Source organism: Pollachius pollachius (assembly GCF_949987615.1).
Source record: "Pollachius pollachius genome assembly, chromosome: 2".
Lineage (NCBI taxonomy): Eukaryota > Metazoa > Chordata > Actinopteri > Gadiformes > Gadidae > Pollachius > Pollachius pollachius.
In genome coordinates this window covers 44,095,955-44,111,721 of record NC_136935.1, presented here as the reverse complement: position 1 = coordinate 44,111,721, position 15,767 = coordinate 44,095,955, and the positions used below count along the sequence as shown (strand labels likewise).

General features: G+C 42.6%; 1 protein-coding gene across 2 annotated transcripts; it reads left to right on the top strand.

Annotated features, from left to right (window-relative positions):
* Positions 1-823: 823 nt before the first annotated feature.
* Positions 824-12,858, top strand: LOC307070462 (uncharacterized protein). Of its 2 annotated transcripts, none has more exons than XM_079728935.1 (8): positions 824-922; positions 1,048-1,356; positions 1,643-1,702; positions 1,791-1,841; positions 11,245-11,304; positions 11,398-11,460; positions 11,596-11,703; positions 11,828-12,858. In XM_079728935.1, exons 2-8 carry the CDS (start codon positions 1,056-1,058, stop codon positions 12,106-12,108), a joined length of 924 nt encoding a protein of 307 aa, XP_079585061.1. In that variant the 5' UTR covers positions 824-922; positions 1,048-1,055; the 3' UTR covers positions 12,109-12,858. The 2 variants fall into 2 exon arrangements, with proteins under 2 accessions (XP_079585061.1, XP_079585060.1); XM_079728934.1 differs by having other exon boundaries at positions 832-917.
* The last annotated feature ends 2,909 nt before the right edge of the window (positions 12,859-15,767 follow it).

Below are 15,767 nucleotides of genomic sequence, written 5' to 3'. Positions count from 1 at the left end.
AATTGAGTCCGTTACCTAAGAACAGAGATATCACCCTGTGAAACGGTGATATCTCTGTGCTGTTGTCTTTTTTCTTTGTCGGTAGTAATCGAGCGACAGTAAACTCACCGGAGTATGAGAATGTGAGCCCTGTCGGACCTCTTTGGCTGGAGTCCAAGTGTGTACGTTCTGGTCGTACGAAAAGAGACCCGCCACCATCAGCGTCAAACACTGTCCCCCCAAAACCACGGCGTCCGACGGTCAGCGCCTGCATCACCATAGACCTCAATGAACACGCCGATGTGGCTGATTCCGGACAGACGTGTCACTACCAAAGCCTGAACTTCAACCTGAACGACGAGAGGGTACACAATGCGTTAAAAAAAGAAAAATAGTTACAATCCCCTCTTTATTTCTTGTAAAATCTGTATGTCATAAATGATAGGCCTATGGAATGGAAGGGACATTATTTTTTTCACTTTCCTGACTAATTCACAGATGTTACATTTTTTGATGGTAACCACGAAAGTGGTTTGATCCAAATAATGACCCTGGGTTGTAATGTTACTGGGCGCTAGGGCTGGGCTACGATTTCAGTAAGTGTGAATAAAATTGTATATTGCACCTGCCTGACTTACGTGTATGCCTAGCACTAATCACTTATGGAATAAAGCACCCTTAACCTTTACCTGAGTTTGTTTCGTGGTCTTTATATATATATATAGACCGCACCTCTTTTAATATCTAACATGCTCAAATGAACCATGTCAGGAAGTTGCATCAACAAAATTTCAGAAAAAGTGAATATAACAGCTCACAAGAAAGGGGAAGCTAATCGACAGTAGAGGAAGTGGCACTTCAACGCGGAGGGTTGTGGGGAGCAGAGCGGTGTCTCAGGAACATGAAGGCCACGGTCCCATTCCTCTTTTTCCTGAGTGGTAAGGTTCGCTCACTCTCTGTTATATCCACCTTGAACCTGCCATCTTCAGCTTTGTTGTTGTTGTTGTTGTTGTTGCTGTACATCATCGAGTGGTTGTTATAAAAGAGAACACGTTTGATTTTTGATAGGCTGTTGGATGGCTTGGACGGAGGCCCTGACTGTGAATGGAGAGGTCGGGGGAACAGTACGAATCGAATGCAATCACAACAATGCGCATAGCAACATCAAATACTTCTGTAATGGAAAATGTGGTGACAAGGACGTTCTCATAAGAAGTGAGACGGGAGGATCGGATAAGTACTCTATTGAAGACAAGGGAAACACATTCATCACAACTATTAGGGATCTGCGCCTGGAAGACACTGGGACTTATTGGTGTGGGATAGAAAGGTTCGGTCCCGACACATATGTGAAAGTGTATCTCAAGGTGAACGATGGTGAGAGAATCCCTTTTCTATGCTTTACCAGTATTTTTTCTTTATTTGACCGCTCAATATACTTCCTCTTTGAGAGGACTGGTTTAGTTCCCCTTTTTTTGTCGGAAAGTAGTATCAGACTGCAAACTTTTGACTAGTAGTTCATAGGTTAAATTATCTACCAATCTCGTATCTAATCTGACCAAACTAGTACTTATGTTAGATGTGGTTTGTTTGTTTGTTAACCACATCTAACATAATTCCATTTAACGACCTGCTTCTTCCTTTCAAACCATTATTATTAAAGTGGAGAAGAGTGACGTTCATGCTGTCGAAGAAGCTATTACAACGGGGTTTAAACCAACAGGTAAATATAGGAGGCATAATAAAAAAAAATGTAATGGCACTGTGCAGTATAGTAAATGGAATCATTATTTTGTTCTTACTTTCTGTAGCGCGACCAACAGACTTCGAAAATGAAAGCTCACGAGGAGAAAGCATTTCTGGTAATCCGTGTGTGTGTGTGTGTGTGTGTGTGTGTGTGTGTGTGTGTGTGTGTGTGTGTGTGTGTGTGTGTGTGTGTGTGTGTGTGTGTGTGTGTGTGTGTGTGTGTGTGTGTGTGTGCGCGCGCGGTTTGTTTTTGGAGTTTCGCAGAGCACGTCACAGCCCAACCCAGTACCCAAAAGCATACGTTGACAGTGTACGTTTTCGTGAACACTGGATTAAGTCGCATTTCAATGTAAAATAGCGTGTTATACCTAAAGTATCCGCGCGTAGCGCTTTGGAGGCGCCTGAAGAAAGTACAACCAACAAGGTTATAAAATACATAAATTCCTGGTTATCTACAATACATAAATTATAATTATTTGGAAACTTCCCATCGCTGCCAGTGCGGCGAAGGTGACGGTAATGCAGGGTTGCAAGCTTCACGGGTTGTTTTAAAAACAGAGTCGCGGGTGTAAACCTCAAAGGCGCGGGTCACGGTTTTCCCCTACTTTCAAAACCCACCGCAGGAAGAGTTGGGGTGTAATATGTATTGTATAATCTTTATGAAAACTCAGTCAGAACTATTAAACACCAGAGGATTGGCGGGGTTGGGCAGTGGAGACACACACACACACACACACACACACACACACACACACAATGCATTTCGCTGCTACAACAACAAAAAAAATGGAAGAAAAAGTTCCCTCAAATATTATTACTTTCAAAACATTGGCCAAAATGGAATATATTTTTATTTGGGCTGCTCCTAGGACATTTTGGGTGGATTTTGAACGGTATGTGGGCAGGACGTTTTTTTGCAGGACCTGCAACCCTGCGCTGTTGCCCGAGGTGCAGAAATGCTCCGGAACAGATCTGGATCCATGGCCAAAAAGACTTGTATGCCCCCCCCCCCTTTCGATAAATACTATGGCAGAATAAAGAATAAATTCATGCATCATCATTAGGGTGCATCAAATTTGAATGGGAAATTTTAATTTCAAAATATCAATTTGGCTGGCATTGCATTTTGTTCGAATTATCATAAAAATGACTTTTGCAAAGTTTTGAGGAATTCTATTGAGATTTAGGGGTTCCACCTAACACATGAACTTTGGCAAAATTTCGAAAAATGTGCAATTTTTTGTCTAATTGCCAAAAGGTTGACCTGGAAATGTTCAGTACAGTGAAATTTTATACAGTTACATGTTCTATAGGGTTATCAAAGTAAAAGTTGTTTGTTTGCCCTTTGGGTAACTTCGGCATTTCTCAGAATTCAACTTTCAAGATTCTTCATTCATTTGTTCTATAGACAAAATAAATGGAGGTCAATGGGACATGTTCACGTGGCCTTACCCTGAATTTTGTGCAGCAGTGATGGATGTTGGACACACATATAAAGTTTAATTGACTTTATTGTTAAACACAAGGGGCGATACTGACACACTTAAAATAACAAACCCCCTCTAGTGGCTAACTCACTGGCAACTAACAGGGCCTAATGGTAAGAGCTGACACTAACTAAACTTCAAACTTAATTGCTCAGTCTGTGCCAGAGACTGCTCCACTGAGCAACATCACCAGGGAGAAAGAGAGAGGAAATGGAACCTGAACCTAGCCAGTGCGTCTCCCCCCAGATATGTCTCCCCACCCGCCACCCAAGAGTAACGGTCCTATTCAGGGATTAGCTTGCGTTTGCAGCGACGAAGGTTTGGCTGTTGGTTGCGGTCATGTTCAACTGCCTGCAGAACATTCTGCAGGTGCTGCTCCTTCCTTGCCACTGCAACGAAGTCGGATGTGAGCTTGACGCCACGCTTGGCAGTCATTGACCACGTTCATTGCACGTACATTGACCTCACTTTTTTTGAATGCAGCATTGGTCGCCCATTCCTTCACATTTCACATTGCCAAAGCCAGTGCCAAAGCGCTGCTCAGGGATGTGCATGGGGAGATCAGCGGGCTTGTGCTCCAAGATCGCTCTAGCAAGTGCACGCTTGTCATCATTAGGCACCTTGCTGCTGAAGAGAGCCAGGGGTAGCATCTCACCTGTCAAGTACCAGCGATGCCTCTCCAGCGCCTTGATCGCTGATGCTGCAATGCCCTCATCTACAGCCTTGTATGCCTGCAGGTGGTGGTAGAGTGTCAGGTCATTCCAGGCAGCATCTACAGCTTTCCGCAGGTCAACCACCACTTTGCATAGATGTGTGTAATGAAAATGGCAAATGCCCGAATCTTCGGCACCTGCTGCCGTGTGGTGATTGTGCCCTGGGGAAGCAACGCGATGTGCTGCTCCATCAAAGCCAGCTTGAGAGTATAGAGCAGCTTGGCCATCCATCGTGCCTTGTGGAGCGCTCCCGGTCGTTGGAAGGTCACTGCAGTCTGCTCTTCACCATCTGCATCCAGAAACACAAGACACAGCTGCACAAACTCATGGTAGTCACCTCGCTTGTGGTCTTTGACTTCTTTTGTGCACCTGACAAGTTCAGCACGTAAATTGCCCAGGATTGATTGCTCAGTGTTGCCAGGAATGTAGCGGGACCAGTGGCTGCTGGATTCTTGTGGTAACAGGTTCCATTTCTCTCTCAGATGTGTGAACAAGGTAACCTCTGGCGAGCGTGATGTCTCCACCTTCAGGTCTGTGAAAACCTGATTCAGGAGGACCAGACCAAAGCAGTGGTCGGCCCAGTGAGAGCTGTATGTCAATGCAGGCTGCTGTGAGATGGCCGGTGTTTGACGCAGTGGTGTCAAATGCCATGTTGACAACCTGGTCAGCGCAGCACCAGTCCTGCAGCAACTTGCATGTCAACCGGGCAATGATCACTCCACATGCCTCATTAGTCTGCTTCTTATATGCCGGGACACCAAGCAGTTTCAGCCGCTCTGCATCTCCAACGACCACTGTAAGACGCTCCTCCAACATGCGCACATTGCTGAGCATCGGTGTTAACTTGCTGTCCCAGTGTAGGGTGCACAACGGAGTTGGTGTCCACTGCTTGTGCTGTTCCTCACTGATTGTCTCCAGCACTTTGCGTCTTGCTCGGTCAGCTGTTGCGTAAGATGCAGAGAGATGTGTACATTCACCGCCTGACTCTGCAACAAGGCCACGCGTGAAGGCAGCCTGTTGCATTGGTGACATCTTCAACCTTGTAGCCAGTGACACGACACTTGGTCGGCTAAGGATGTCATGTGGAATGAAGACGTTTGTTCCACTCTTGTGCTTGTGGGATTGTTCGCCCTCAGATGGTGGATAGACTGTGTTAGTATCCTCCTCTGACTCCTCATCACTCTCCGACTCCAAGATGGACATTGCCGTCATCTCCTCCAGCTCCTTTTCACAGTGGGACTGCCTGACTGCTGCGGCAGCTTGACGCTCCTCTCGCCGCTTCACCTTGAGCTGCAGCTTTTTGTCCAATACACCAAATGTGGCGACTCTGTCAATCTTCATGCTGGCCAAGAAAGCTAGGTCTTCTTGGTTATCAATTAGCTTTTCAATATTTGGAGGCCACAGCGGAAATGTGGCATCAAGTCTTCATTCCATTTTCTCCAATTGTTTCGCTGTATTCTCATTGGAGCGCTTGGCCTGGGAGATTTTCCGCAGCTTGTTGTTAGCATTGACTAAGTCTACCATCTTGTGGCACGCACGCTTATCGCTGACCATTGGGATGTTGGCTTTCTTGTAAATTGGCCGCACCTGCTCCAGGACAACCTTGGCTGCCTCGAACTGCGACAACGCTCCATTTGCACCAGTTTTCTTGGCAAGCATGCAGCGTAAGATCTGACGACCAGTTGGCAGTTTGGCACCGGTGATGATGCCATCCCCACTGGTGATGCTGGGGCCCAGACCAAAGACCAGGCTGCGACTGCTAGTCTGGCAGGGACCAGTTGGTGAGAGCAGCATCTTAGGAGAGCTGGATCCTGGGGTGGATTGTGTTGTGCAGTGCCTGAGAATGAAAAGGATACAAGCTCAAGGATAGTGTTTAAAATCATATCTTACCATACTTAATATCACACAATTATGATAAACCATTCTTGTATAAGCCTCAATTTTTTCTGTACATAGTCTAACTTCATCATAACTTACTGTTACATCACTACCAGAGTAGCTAGCTGTGCTTGCAAATATACTTGTATTTAAAATGTTAATTTACTGTAACAACTACAATGCTACTCTCAATAAACATGAGACATCTATATTCTGAATATGACATTGTCCACTCTAGAATACTGTTGATGTTAAGCTTAATAGCCTAGCTAACATAGATAGCAAACTGTTGCTAGCTAACGTTACCTAGATGTAATGAGCACCAAATCCTATAAACATGGCTTAAATGACTTATGATTAAATAACTATACAAAGACACAACTACAGCTTTGATTGGAATATGTAATAATACATACCCAACACAGAAAGATCACCTCAAACAGAAAGATCACCTTAGTTTCCTTGAGCTGTAGTATTGTTTACCTCAGATCTCCATGGCAACCATTGAGCCCTGTTAACCACTTTATCCAACAAAAACAGATGTGCGGTGGCGCCCCTAAATCATCATGTACTGGAAAAATATTTTGCATGTGTTGTTTCTACATATATTGGAACACTTTTAGCACCCAGCCATATCAAAATTCAAGAATTGTGTTTTTTGATGCACCCTAATCATCATTCAACTTGAACATGTGTTTTTACAGTTTAGAGTGGTGGAGGGATAACGTATGTTATAACACGGAGCTTAGCGTCGCCCTGGGTTTCTTTGACAACAAGCCAACGGGTTTTTCCATTGGATTTTGGATTATTGCAGAAAATGTAGCATTTTTGAAGCACCTCCTCAAAAACTGAAAATAAAAAAATAAATAAAAGTAACCATGCTCCAAAGAACGAAATGTAAACCAATGCATTCTGAATGGGAGTGTTTCTCCGATTTTTCCATGCTACACAGAACGAAATGTAAACTCATGCAAATAAAGTCTCCATGGTCATAATAATTTAAATATAATAAAATTAAAGCGTGTAACGAGGAAATTAGACGATCTAGTTATTGGAGAATACGCTTGTGTTACTGTGTTTTACTGGGACCACTTTATCCAGGACGGCAACTCCGGTCAGAGAGTAGACGCATACACAGGGAACAGTTCTGGTTGTTTATATTGTTTCAATATTGCGGTGACATAAAGGAATTCCAAGGAATCAAGCAATGGATGAACGATGAATAATGATTGAATGAATGAATGAATGAATGAATGGTTTTTCTGTAAGACAGAATAAGAAATAAACATACTTATTACAATATCTACCTAAACATCGGGCCTAACACCCCATAAATGCTATATACACATAACAAATACACACGTTAGCACAGCGCAATATAACAGCCGATAATGGCGCCGCCGAGTGACGTATACACAATGCTACACGAGGTACAGGCTCATATAATAGCTACCCAATTCGTGAGTGAATCAACTAAACAATAGTGGAAACCGGCTCAAACATAAAATCACACCCACTAATATGGAACCGAATTGCGGACTGCATATAATATTTATCATACATAAATATTCATAAATATACGTGCTACAGTACAATGTTACTCACTCTTCACGAACGCATTCTTTATCGTGGCGTGCTATGCGGTCGCGCGCAACAAGCTCTGACGTAGCCCCGTACACCACGTGACTCTAGGACCCTACGGCGCTATCTGGGCTGTCCCAAATGTCTGAACAGAAATAACGATATATATATACGCATTATATACGTAATATAATAAACGAACTAATGGAACTAAGGGAATTTACAACACTAGTTGTGGGCCAGCAGAGGCTGAATTTTAACCGAATTCGGCCCATAACCTTATTTTTTTTAGATCATTTTTATATTATGAATAGTTTAATATTTTCTGGTATACCTGAACCACACTTAGAAATTGGTGGAAGTGGATTTTCAACGGTCAATTAGGCTACAGATGTTATAACGATAATTGAATAAAAGCTACATGGTCTAAATATTAGAGGCTAACTAAATAATTGTATATTTATATATATTATATATATATATATATATATATTAATATTAAATTAATTCAATATTAAACCAATGCATTTCAATCGGGAGATTTTTTTCGACTTCAGAAGGGGGGGCGGGCTGCGCAGGGCACGCTCTAGCATCATCTTGTTATAACGATAATTGAAAAGCTAAGCCTACATGTCTACTTATAATATTATAACTAAAAAATTGTATATTTCTATATATATATAACATATATTTTAATATTTAATTAATTAAATACATAATGGCTTTCAACATGTGACATGCCTACGTGCCCTTTTTTCTTTTGAATAGACCTGCGTCAACGTCACGTGACCTAGGGTCCGCTGGTTAGGAAATAGAAATATTCCAAAGTTTCCTTCAAAAGGCACCTTGGAATATGTTATTTTCCGCAGTTTAGACTTGTAATTAATAAGTTACTTTTTTAATGAACTTGAATCGGTTTTTTTTTATCGCTGTCTGGTGGTTTGTTACGTCACTCTGAGAGACGCGCATGGACAGATTTTATAGTGACACAGCCTATAACCTATTCTTGAAAGCTAAACACCAAGCTCATTGATTTAACGAGGCAGGGTTATTTGAAACAATTAGTTGAATATGTGTGAGAGGTCATTCCTCCTCTTGAGTGTGCTTCCTATTTATGTCTAGTGTACACCCCCACTGTCCACAAGCACCCCCCCCATATGTATATGGAGAATGGTTGGCACTTCCCAGTGGTGGTGGTATCATATATAATTATTTGTGGGTCTCTGGGAAGAAGCCGGCCCTAAACCTAATCCTAACCCGAAACCTCAGACCCCCCCCCCCCCCCTCCCTGCCCTCAGGATCCGACCGGGCCAAGTTTCGGTGCGGGGGTCCCAGTTAGGCCCTAGAATAAGGTATTCAAATTTCAGGGCGGTAGGACCTTCCAATCTCAAAAACTGTTTTTCCACCACATTCTGAACCACTAGGTCTTGCAGGCAACACTTCTGAGGGGCTTTGTCCAAATAACAGTCCATTTGGGAAAACCTTTTTTCTCTAAGGGCTAGAAATCCAAATCTCGGATATGTCGTTTTCGGGACCCCGGGAAATGTGTGTAAACATTTTGGCAGCTTTAGCTATCTCTAAAAGGCCGGAAAAGGGGCATGACCTCCAACAGTAGAGTAAATGTACATAAGACAGAGGTTAGTTTCTAGTCCCCATTTTTTGTGGGATGGAGGTGTACATTTGTGGCTTAAGGTGCGTAGAAACATCTGGCCTGTGGCCGAGTTTTTGAAGTCTGGGGTCAAAAGGTCAAAAGGAGCCGGCACCACGCCGCTTATGAGATAACAAAAAGTTAATGTGCCTTTCTCTCATAACTTTTTGTCATTCTTAAAGAGAGGCTTGATTCTCAGATATGTTGGATTGCTAGGCTGTAGGTCTGGGAAGAACTTCAGGCCAAAATCTTGCAAGCGAGCCGCTGGGTGAGGTGCAACGAGATGGAGCACTTGCTGAGTCATTTCCTGTAGGGCTGGAACCACAGGTTGATGCGTATGCATCCTTTGAGACCCCCTTTGATATATAAGAGACCCCAAGGTATAGCTTACTTGTAAATGTTCTCGATTCAGTCACCTTTTGCATCACTTCCTTTAGGGCTTCGGCCTCCTAATTGATCATTGTAGTATAATTGAATGCCCTCTTTCATATATATGATACCACCACCACTGGGACGTGGTAACAATTCTCCAAATCCATATGGGGGGGGGGGGGGTGCTTGTGGACAGTAGGGGTACACTAGACATAAATAGGAAGCAAACTCAGGAGGAGGAATGACCTCTCACACATTTAATTAATTGTTTCAAATAACCATGCCTCGTTAAATCAATGAGCTTGCTGTTTTGCTTTCAAAAACAGGTTATAGAAGAAGTCTAAACTGCAGAAAATAAAAACATCCAAGGTGCCTTTTAAGGAAACCTTGGAATATCTGTCTATTTTTTAACCAGCGGACCCTACTTTACGACAACAACAACACAGTTGACGGCAGCTCCGTTGCCGCGTGGTTTTTAGAGCCATGTAAGGAGCAGAGGGGGCGGTCGATAACAACCACCATGGCAACCATGACAGTCAAGTGACGTGGACGCAACCCCATTGAAAAGAATAGAATACACACCCTACACACTCAGGAGGGGGAATGACCTCTCTAACATGATAACTTAATGAATTATTTCAGATAATCCTGCCAAGTTAAATGTGTCCGTGCACATCTCTCAGAGTGGCGTTATAGCCTAGGCCTACTAGCCACCAGACAGTGATGAAAAAATGAAAGGAGTCACGTTGAATACAAAAGAAACGTATTGATTACAAGTCTAAACTGTGGGAAATAGAACGATATGGGGGGCGAGAGCGTGCACTGCGCAGCCCTTCTGAAGTCGAAAAAAATCTCCCGATTGAAATGCATTGGTTTAATATTTAATTAATTAAATATTAAAATATATATTATATAGGCCTATATATTTTTTTTAATATAAAATGATTTAGTTATATTATAAGTAGACATGTAGGCCTAGCTTTGTTCAATTATCGTTATAACAAGATGATGCTAGAGCGTGCCCTGCGCAGCCCGCCCCCCCTTCTGAAGTCGAAAAAAATTTCCCGATTGAAATGCATTGGTTTAATATTGAATTAATTTAATATTAATATATATATGTATATTATATATATAAATATACAATTATTTAGTTAGCCTCTAATATTTAGACCATGTAGCTTTTATTCAATTATCGTTATAACATCTGTAGCCTAATTGACCGCTGAAAATCCACTTCCAATTTGTAAGTGTGGTTCAGGTATACCAGAAAATATTAAACTATTAATAATATAAAAACGATCTAAAAGAAATAAGGTTATGAGCCAAATTCGGTTAAAATTCAGCCTCTGCTGGCCCACAACTAGATCGTCTCATTTCCTCGTTACACGCTTTAATTTAATTATATTTAAATTATATGGGTTTACATTTCGTTCTGTGTAGCATGGAAAAATCGGAGAAACACTCCCATTCAGAATGCATTGGTTTACATTTCGTTCTTTGGAGCAAGGTTATTTTTATTTATTTTATTTTCAGTTTTTGAGGAGGTGCTTCAAAAATGCTAAATCTTCTGCAATCTTCTTTTAAATCTTCTGTGTGTGTGTGTGTGTGTGTGTGTGTGTGTGTGTGTGTATGTGTGTGTGTGTGTGTGTGTTTGCGTGTGTGTGTTGTTTTGGAAGCACAATCACATATACTGGAAACAGCTATCAGACTTAAAACTGCGTGACCAAATTAAGCCTCTAGGTTTGATGAGATAGTAGTAGCCTGCTTGTTTACCACATCTACGAGATTTTGTATTCCATTTAACGACCTGCTTCTTCTGTTCAACCGATCTTTATTAAAGATGTGAAGAGTTATGTTCCTGCTGTCCAAGAGACAATTACAACAGAGTTTGAACCAACAGGTAAATATTGGAAGCATAATAAACAGGTTTTGTTATGGCACTGTGCATTATAGTCAATGGAATCGTTCTCTCCTTCGTTCTTTCTTATTTTAGGACGCCAAACAGACTTCAAAAATGAAAGCTCAGAAGGACAAAGCATTGCTGGTGATCTGTCTTGTAAGTGTGTGTGTGTGTGTGTGTGTGTGTGTGTGTGTGTGTGTGCGTGTGCGTGTGTGTTTGTGTGTATGTGTGTGTATGTGTGTGTGTGTGTGTGAATGGATAAATGAATAAAAAAGTAATCTATCTCAACAGATCAGTGGACATATATAGGAGCAGCCCTTGGTGTTGCTGTGTTGGTGCTGGCTCTGGTTCTTCTGGTCTTCTGCAGGATAAAACGCAGAAGAGCCTCGTTTGTTTCGGGTATGACCAAAACAGACCCACCACAGTGATCCTCCACAACGAACCGACCGGAAACAATCACCGTCAAGCCATTTACTACACTACTATATATCTATACTGGATCTTGTCATTTTTTTCTTTGCAGACAAAAACCAAAGCACCAATGAATGTCCAGGAGACCCTAGGAGGAACAGCCTCCTTCCCGCCTCATTGACCAATCCGCACCCTGATAGCGCTATTTACTCCAATGTCAGTGGGTTTCCAAAGCCTCAGGACCAACCAGATGAGAGTGTGTTGGTCCCCTCCAGACCAGAGCAGCCCGGTGTCTTCTACTCCAAAGTGAACCACAACAATGATTCCAAGGGTGTGGCTCTCATAACGGACACAGACTCTGCCATGTATTCTACCATTACAATGACTCAGTAAGGGCCTAGATGATCAGAATTAAGAGTTATTCTGCTTTCGGAAAATACTATAAATAGTGATCGTAATACCTGTACTACTATTAATAGTTTTATTTATTGCGTAGTGTTGGGATCATAATCAAAGTATGTTAACTTTTTTTATATTCTTGCAATTGTCATTTGTCATGATCTTAAGCCATTCAAATTCTTATGTGAATGGAACTTCCTTCGGTGAACGTGGGAAACTGCAATGAACACATACAAAAATGTGCATGCATGCAGGCAAACAAGCACACACACACACACACAACTGCACAGATGTGAAAATATGCAACATTTTAATGAATCCAATGCGGAGAGCAAATCAGCAATCATAGAAGGGTGTGTACAAAACTCTTCTTTTTGAGAACCGACAACTTCCTTCAGTAAAACTTAAGAGAGAAGATAATTACACCTTACAAGAGGGTTTTGCATGCAGATCAATGTATTAAACATGAGGTGACAAGTGTAGTCTTACATTAAAGACCTCCAGGACAGTAAGCAAGGACTGGTATAGCTGAAATGAAAAAAGAAAATATTAAGCTTGAACAAACAAAAGATGTACCGACCTCACCATTTTGACCCATTTTTTTAATTGTTCTCCTTGTCACAGCTAAAGAGAACCATGTAGTAGAATATGCTATGGTCCAGCGAAGTCAGCGTCTCTCCTGGTTCTCATACATTGGCCACTAGAGGGCAGTGCTTCTTGCCAAATTAAATAATAAACCACACAAAGTATTTGTCATGTTTAAAAATATAGATAATTAATGAACCCATTATTGATAATAATTAAATACATGAAAAGTATCTTGTGACAGTAATTGCTACAAACATTTGATTCCCAATTAATCTAACCATCACTTCTCATTTTAAAACATTTAAATGTAATAATGGGGAGAAATAGAGAGAGAGTGTAGCATAATAAACACGATATTTTGCTTATTAGGGATAAGAACAATCCGCTTTACAAAGCTAACATATAAGAGTGACTAAGGACTTCAAGTGGCAAATATTGCTCAAACTTTTCCTGTCCTTAATATTGGGTCATAATCATGGTAGACTCTGGCTCTATTAAAAGTTAGTAATAGGCCTATGTTAGGGTTTGGGTTGGTTGGAGATGGTATTAGGTTAAGGTGTCCGTATAAATTTAAAAGGCTTGAAAGACAAATACATCAGTTCCTTCTTTTAGGTTTTAACATATGTTACCAGACTATCCTACCCGAATTTCAAATAGTTGCGATTTTCTGATCTTAATATTTCTTAATATCTTTTATTAGCATTTTTACAGATAATCCTATGCTCTAAACTATTTTGATTTACCTTTCAGGTTATTGTTGCAAGACATCAGCGGGTATGGATCAAAGAGGTCCTGTTGTATGAACCCAGTCTCACGGAAATACGTGACACTGTCACGTCATTTAATCTATTCATTTGTGACCTGGGACACGTAATTTCAATTTTTTTGTGCCAAAAAGCACAAATTTCTAACAATATGACAGCTTTTGCCCACCCGTTTCTACTTTCACCTTTGATTCTGAGAAATTGTGACAATTCACAGATATATTTAATGCAGGTACGCTGCTCTGTAGACAAACCGCGACGGAAAAAAAGGTAGCTGCTTTATCTCTACTTTTTAGAATGAGTTTGAAATTTATGCTTTTTGGCACAAAAAATTGTAATTACGTGTCCCAGATCACGATTGAATAGATTAAATGACGTGACGAGGCAGTGTCACGTATTTTCGTGAGCCTGGTTGGTTGTATCTAAATTCTAATACAAGTCTTTATCTATATCGAATCTAAAATAATTCAATTTGAGTTAAATCAAATTGTATCTAATAAATCTAAATATTCCACTTAATATGAATTTTTAATCTAATCGAATCTTGTTCTCCGATCGCATTACACCCAAGGAAGAGGTTTCTGATGCTGATTGATCAGTTAATCTTGTCACGGTTAGCGGGTGGCAGGCAGGCAGGTAGGACCCAATAGCAGACAGTTCAGGTAAAGGGTAATTTATTAACGCAAAAAGGCAAGGAACACAGAGAACACCGCAAACACAGCTGACGCAGGTAACACCGGTAACACAGCTCACCACAAACCACAATGATCCGACGAGGAACAAAGGATAGACAAGGGCTTGAATACCAAACACAGGGCACGCAACGAGGAACAGCTGAAACACATTAGGGGAGGGAGCAGTAATCACACAGGAGGGAAACTTGACAGGAAATGGGGAGAAACAAGACAGAGATACCAAAGTAAAACAGGGAACACAGGGAAACACACCAAGACAAGGAAACAGACAGACCATGACTGTACCCCCCCCTTAAGGGTCGACTACCAGGCGACCCACGACAAGCAAAAGAAAAAAAAAGAAAGTCAAACCCAAATAGGGTGGGTGGAGGGAAGCCAGGATGAGGGTACCAAAAAAAATGGGCTGGGGCAGAGCACGGGTGACTGGCTGGCCAGGGAACTGGACTGGGGCAGAACTGAGGGGTGTCAGGCGGGCGGCCAGAATAATGCACCAGGGCATGGCAGGGAGCTTCAGGCGGACAGCCTGGAGGGCAAGCAGAGGCCTGCAGCGGCGAAGACGAAGAAACCCCTCTGAAGGCTGGCAGCGGCGAAGGCGAGAAAACCCTTCTGGAGGCCGGCATCGGCGAAGACAAAGGCGAGGTAGGGGGCGGGTCCCCTCTGGAGGAAGGCGAGGTAGAGGGCGGGCCCCTTCTGGAAGGTCTGGAAGGTTTAGAAGGCGGGACCCCTCTGGAAGGCAAGGTAGAGGGCGGGCCCCTTCTGGAAGGTCTGGAAGATCTTGAAGAGGGGCACCCTCGGGAAGGAGTGGGTTCAGGAACCGGACACGGCTCGGGGACCGGAGTCAGCTCAGGAGCTGGAGAGTAATGTGGAACCAGATGGCACTCCGAACTCACCACCCCCACTCCTCCTGCCTTAGTCCGTAAGGCAGGAGGAGGCTGGTAGCTGGGGCCCGGAGGCAGAGGCTGGAAGTAGGAGACCGGGGGCTTCGGCTGGAAGCAGGAGCGTGGAGGCTTAAGACTGTAGAGTTGGGGAGTTGTAACTCGGAAATAAGTGGAGAGAGAGGCTTCCCGCGTGTACTCTTGAAGCACGACTTTATTCAAGTAAGTGTTTACAACCTCCCCCGCCTAACCACTAGGGGGAGACATCACATCCCGTGTCCTATAAATCCATTAACATTACATCCCCCTTTCTAAGATCAGTTGTACTGATATCTGACTAACAACACTGTACTATAACAGACTATATTGAAAAGGTTAACTGTTCCCAGTCTCGAACATTCCTGAAAAGTTATTAAACAGACTATGTTTCATGAACAATAAGCATATGAACATTTATTGGCAAAACTGAACTAAGAAGGTGGGGTAGACTGCCCAAACCTCCTACTGAGTGTGGGGATTTATTCTGCCCCGTAGAAACCACCCAGTCTTACCAGGGGTACCTGCTATTTAACCACAAAGTCCTTCAGGTACCCTGGGGTTTGTCTCTCTCTTGCAGGGTAGCGTGCGGGACGCTCAGGACTGCCTGGCTGAACTGGGCCCCGCCCTGTTTGATCTGGAGTCACTGGCTGACCAGTGGGTTGCTCCGGCTCTGGTAGGATGGTCTGCGCTGC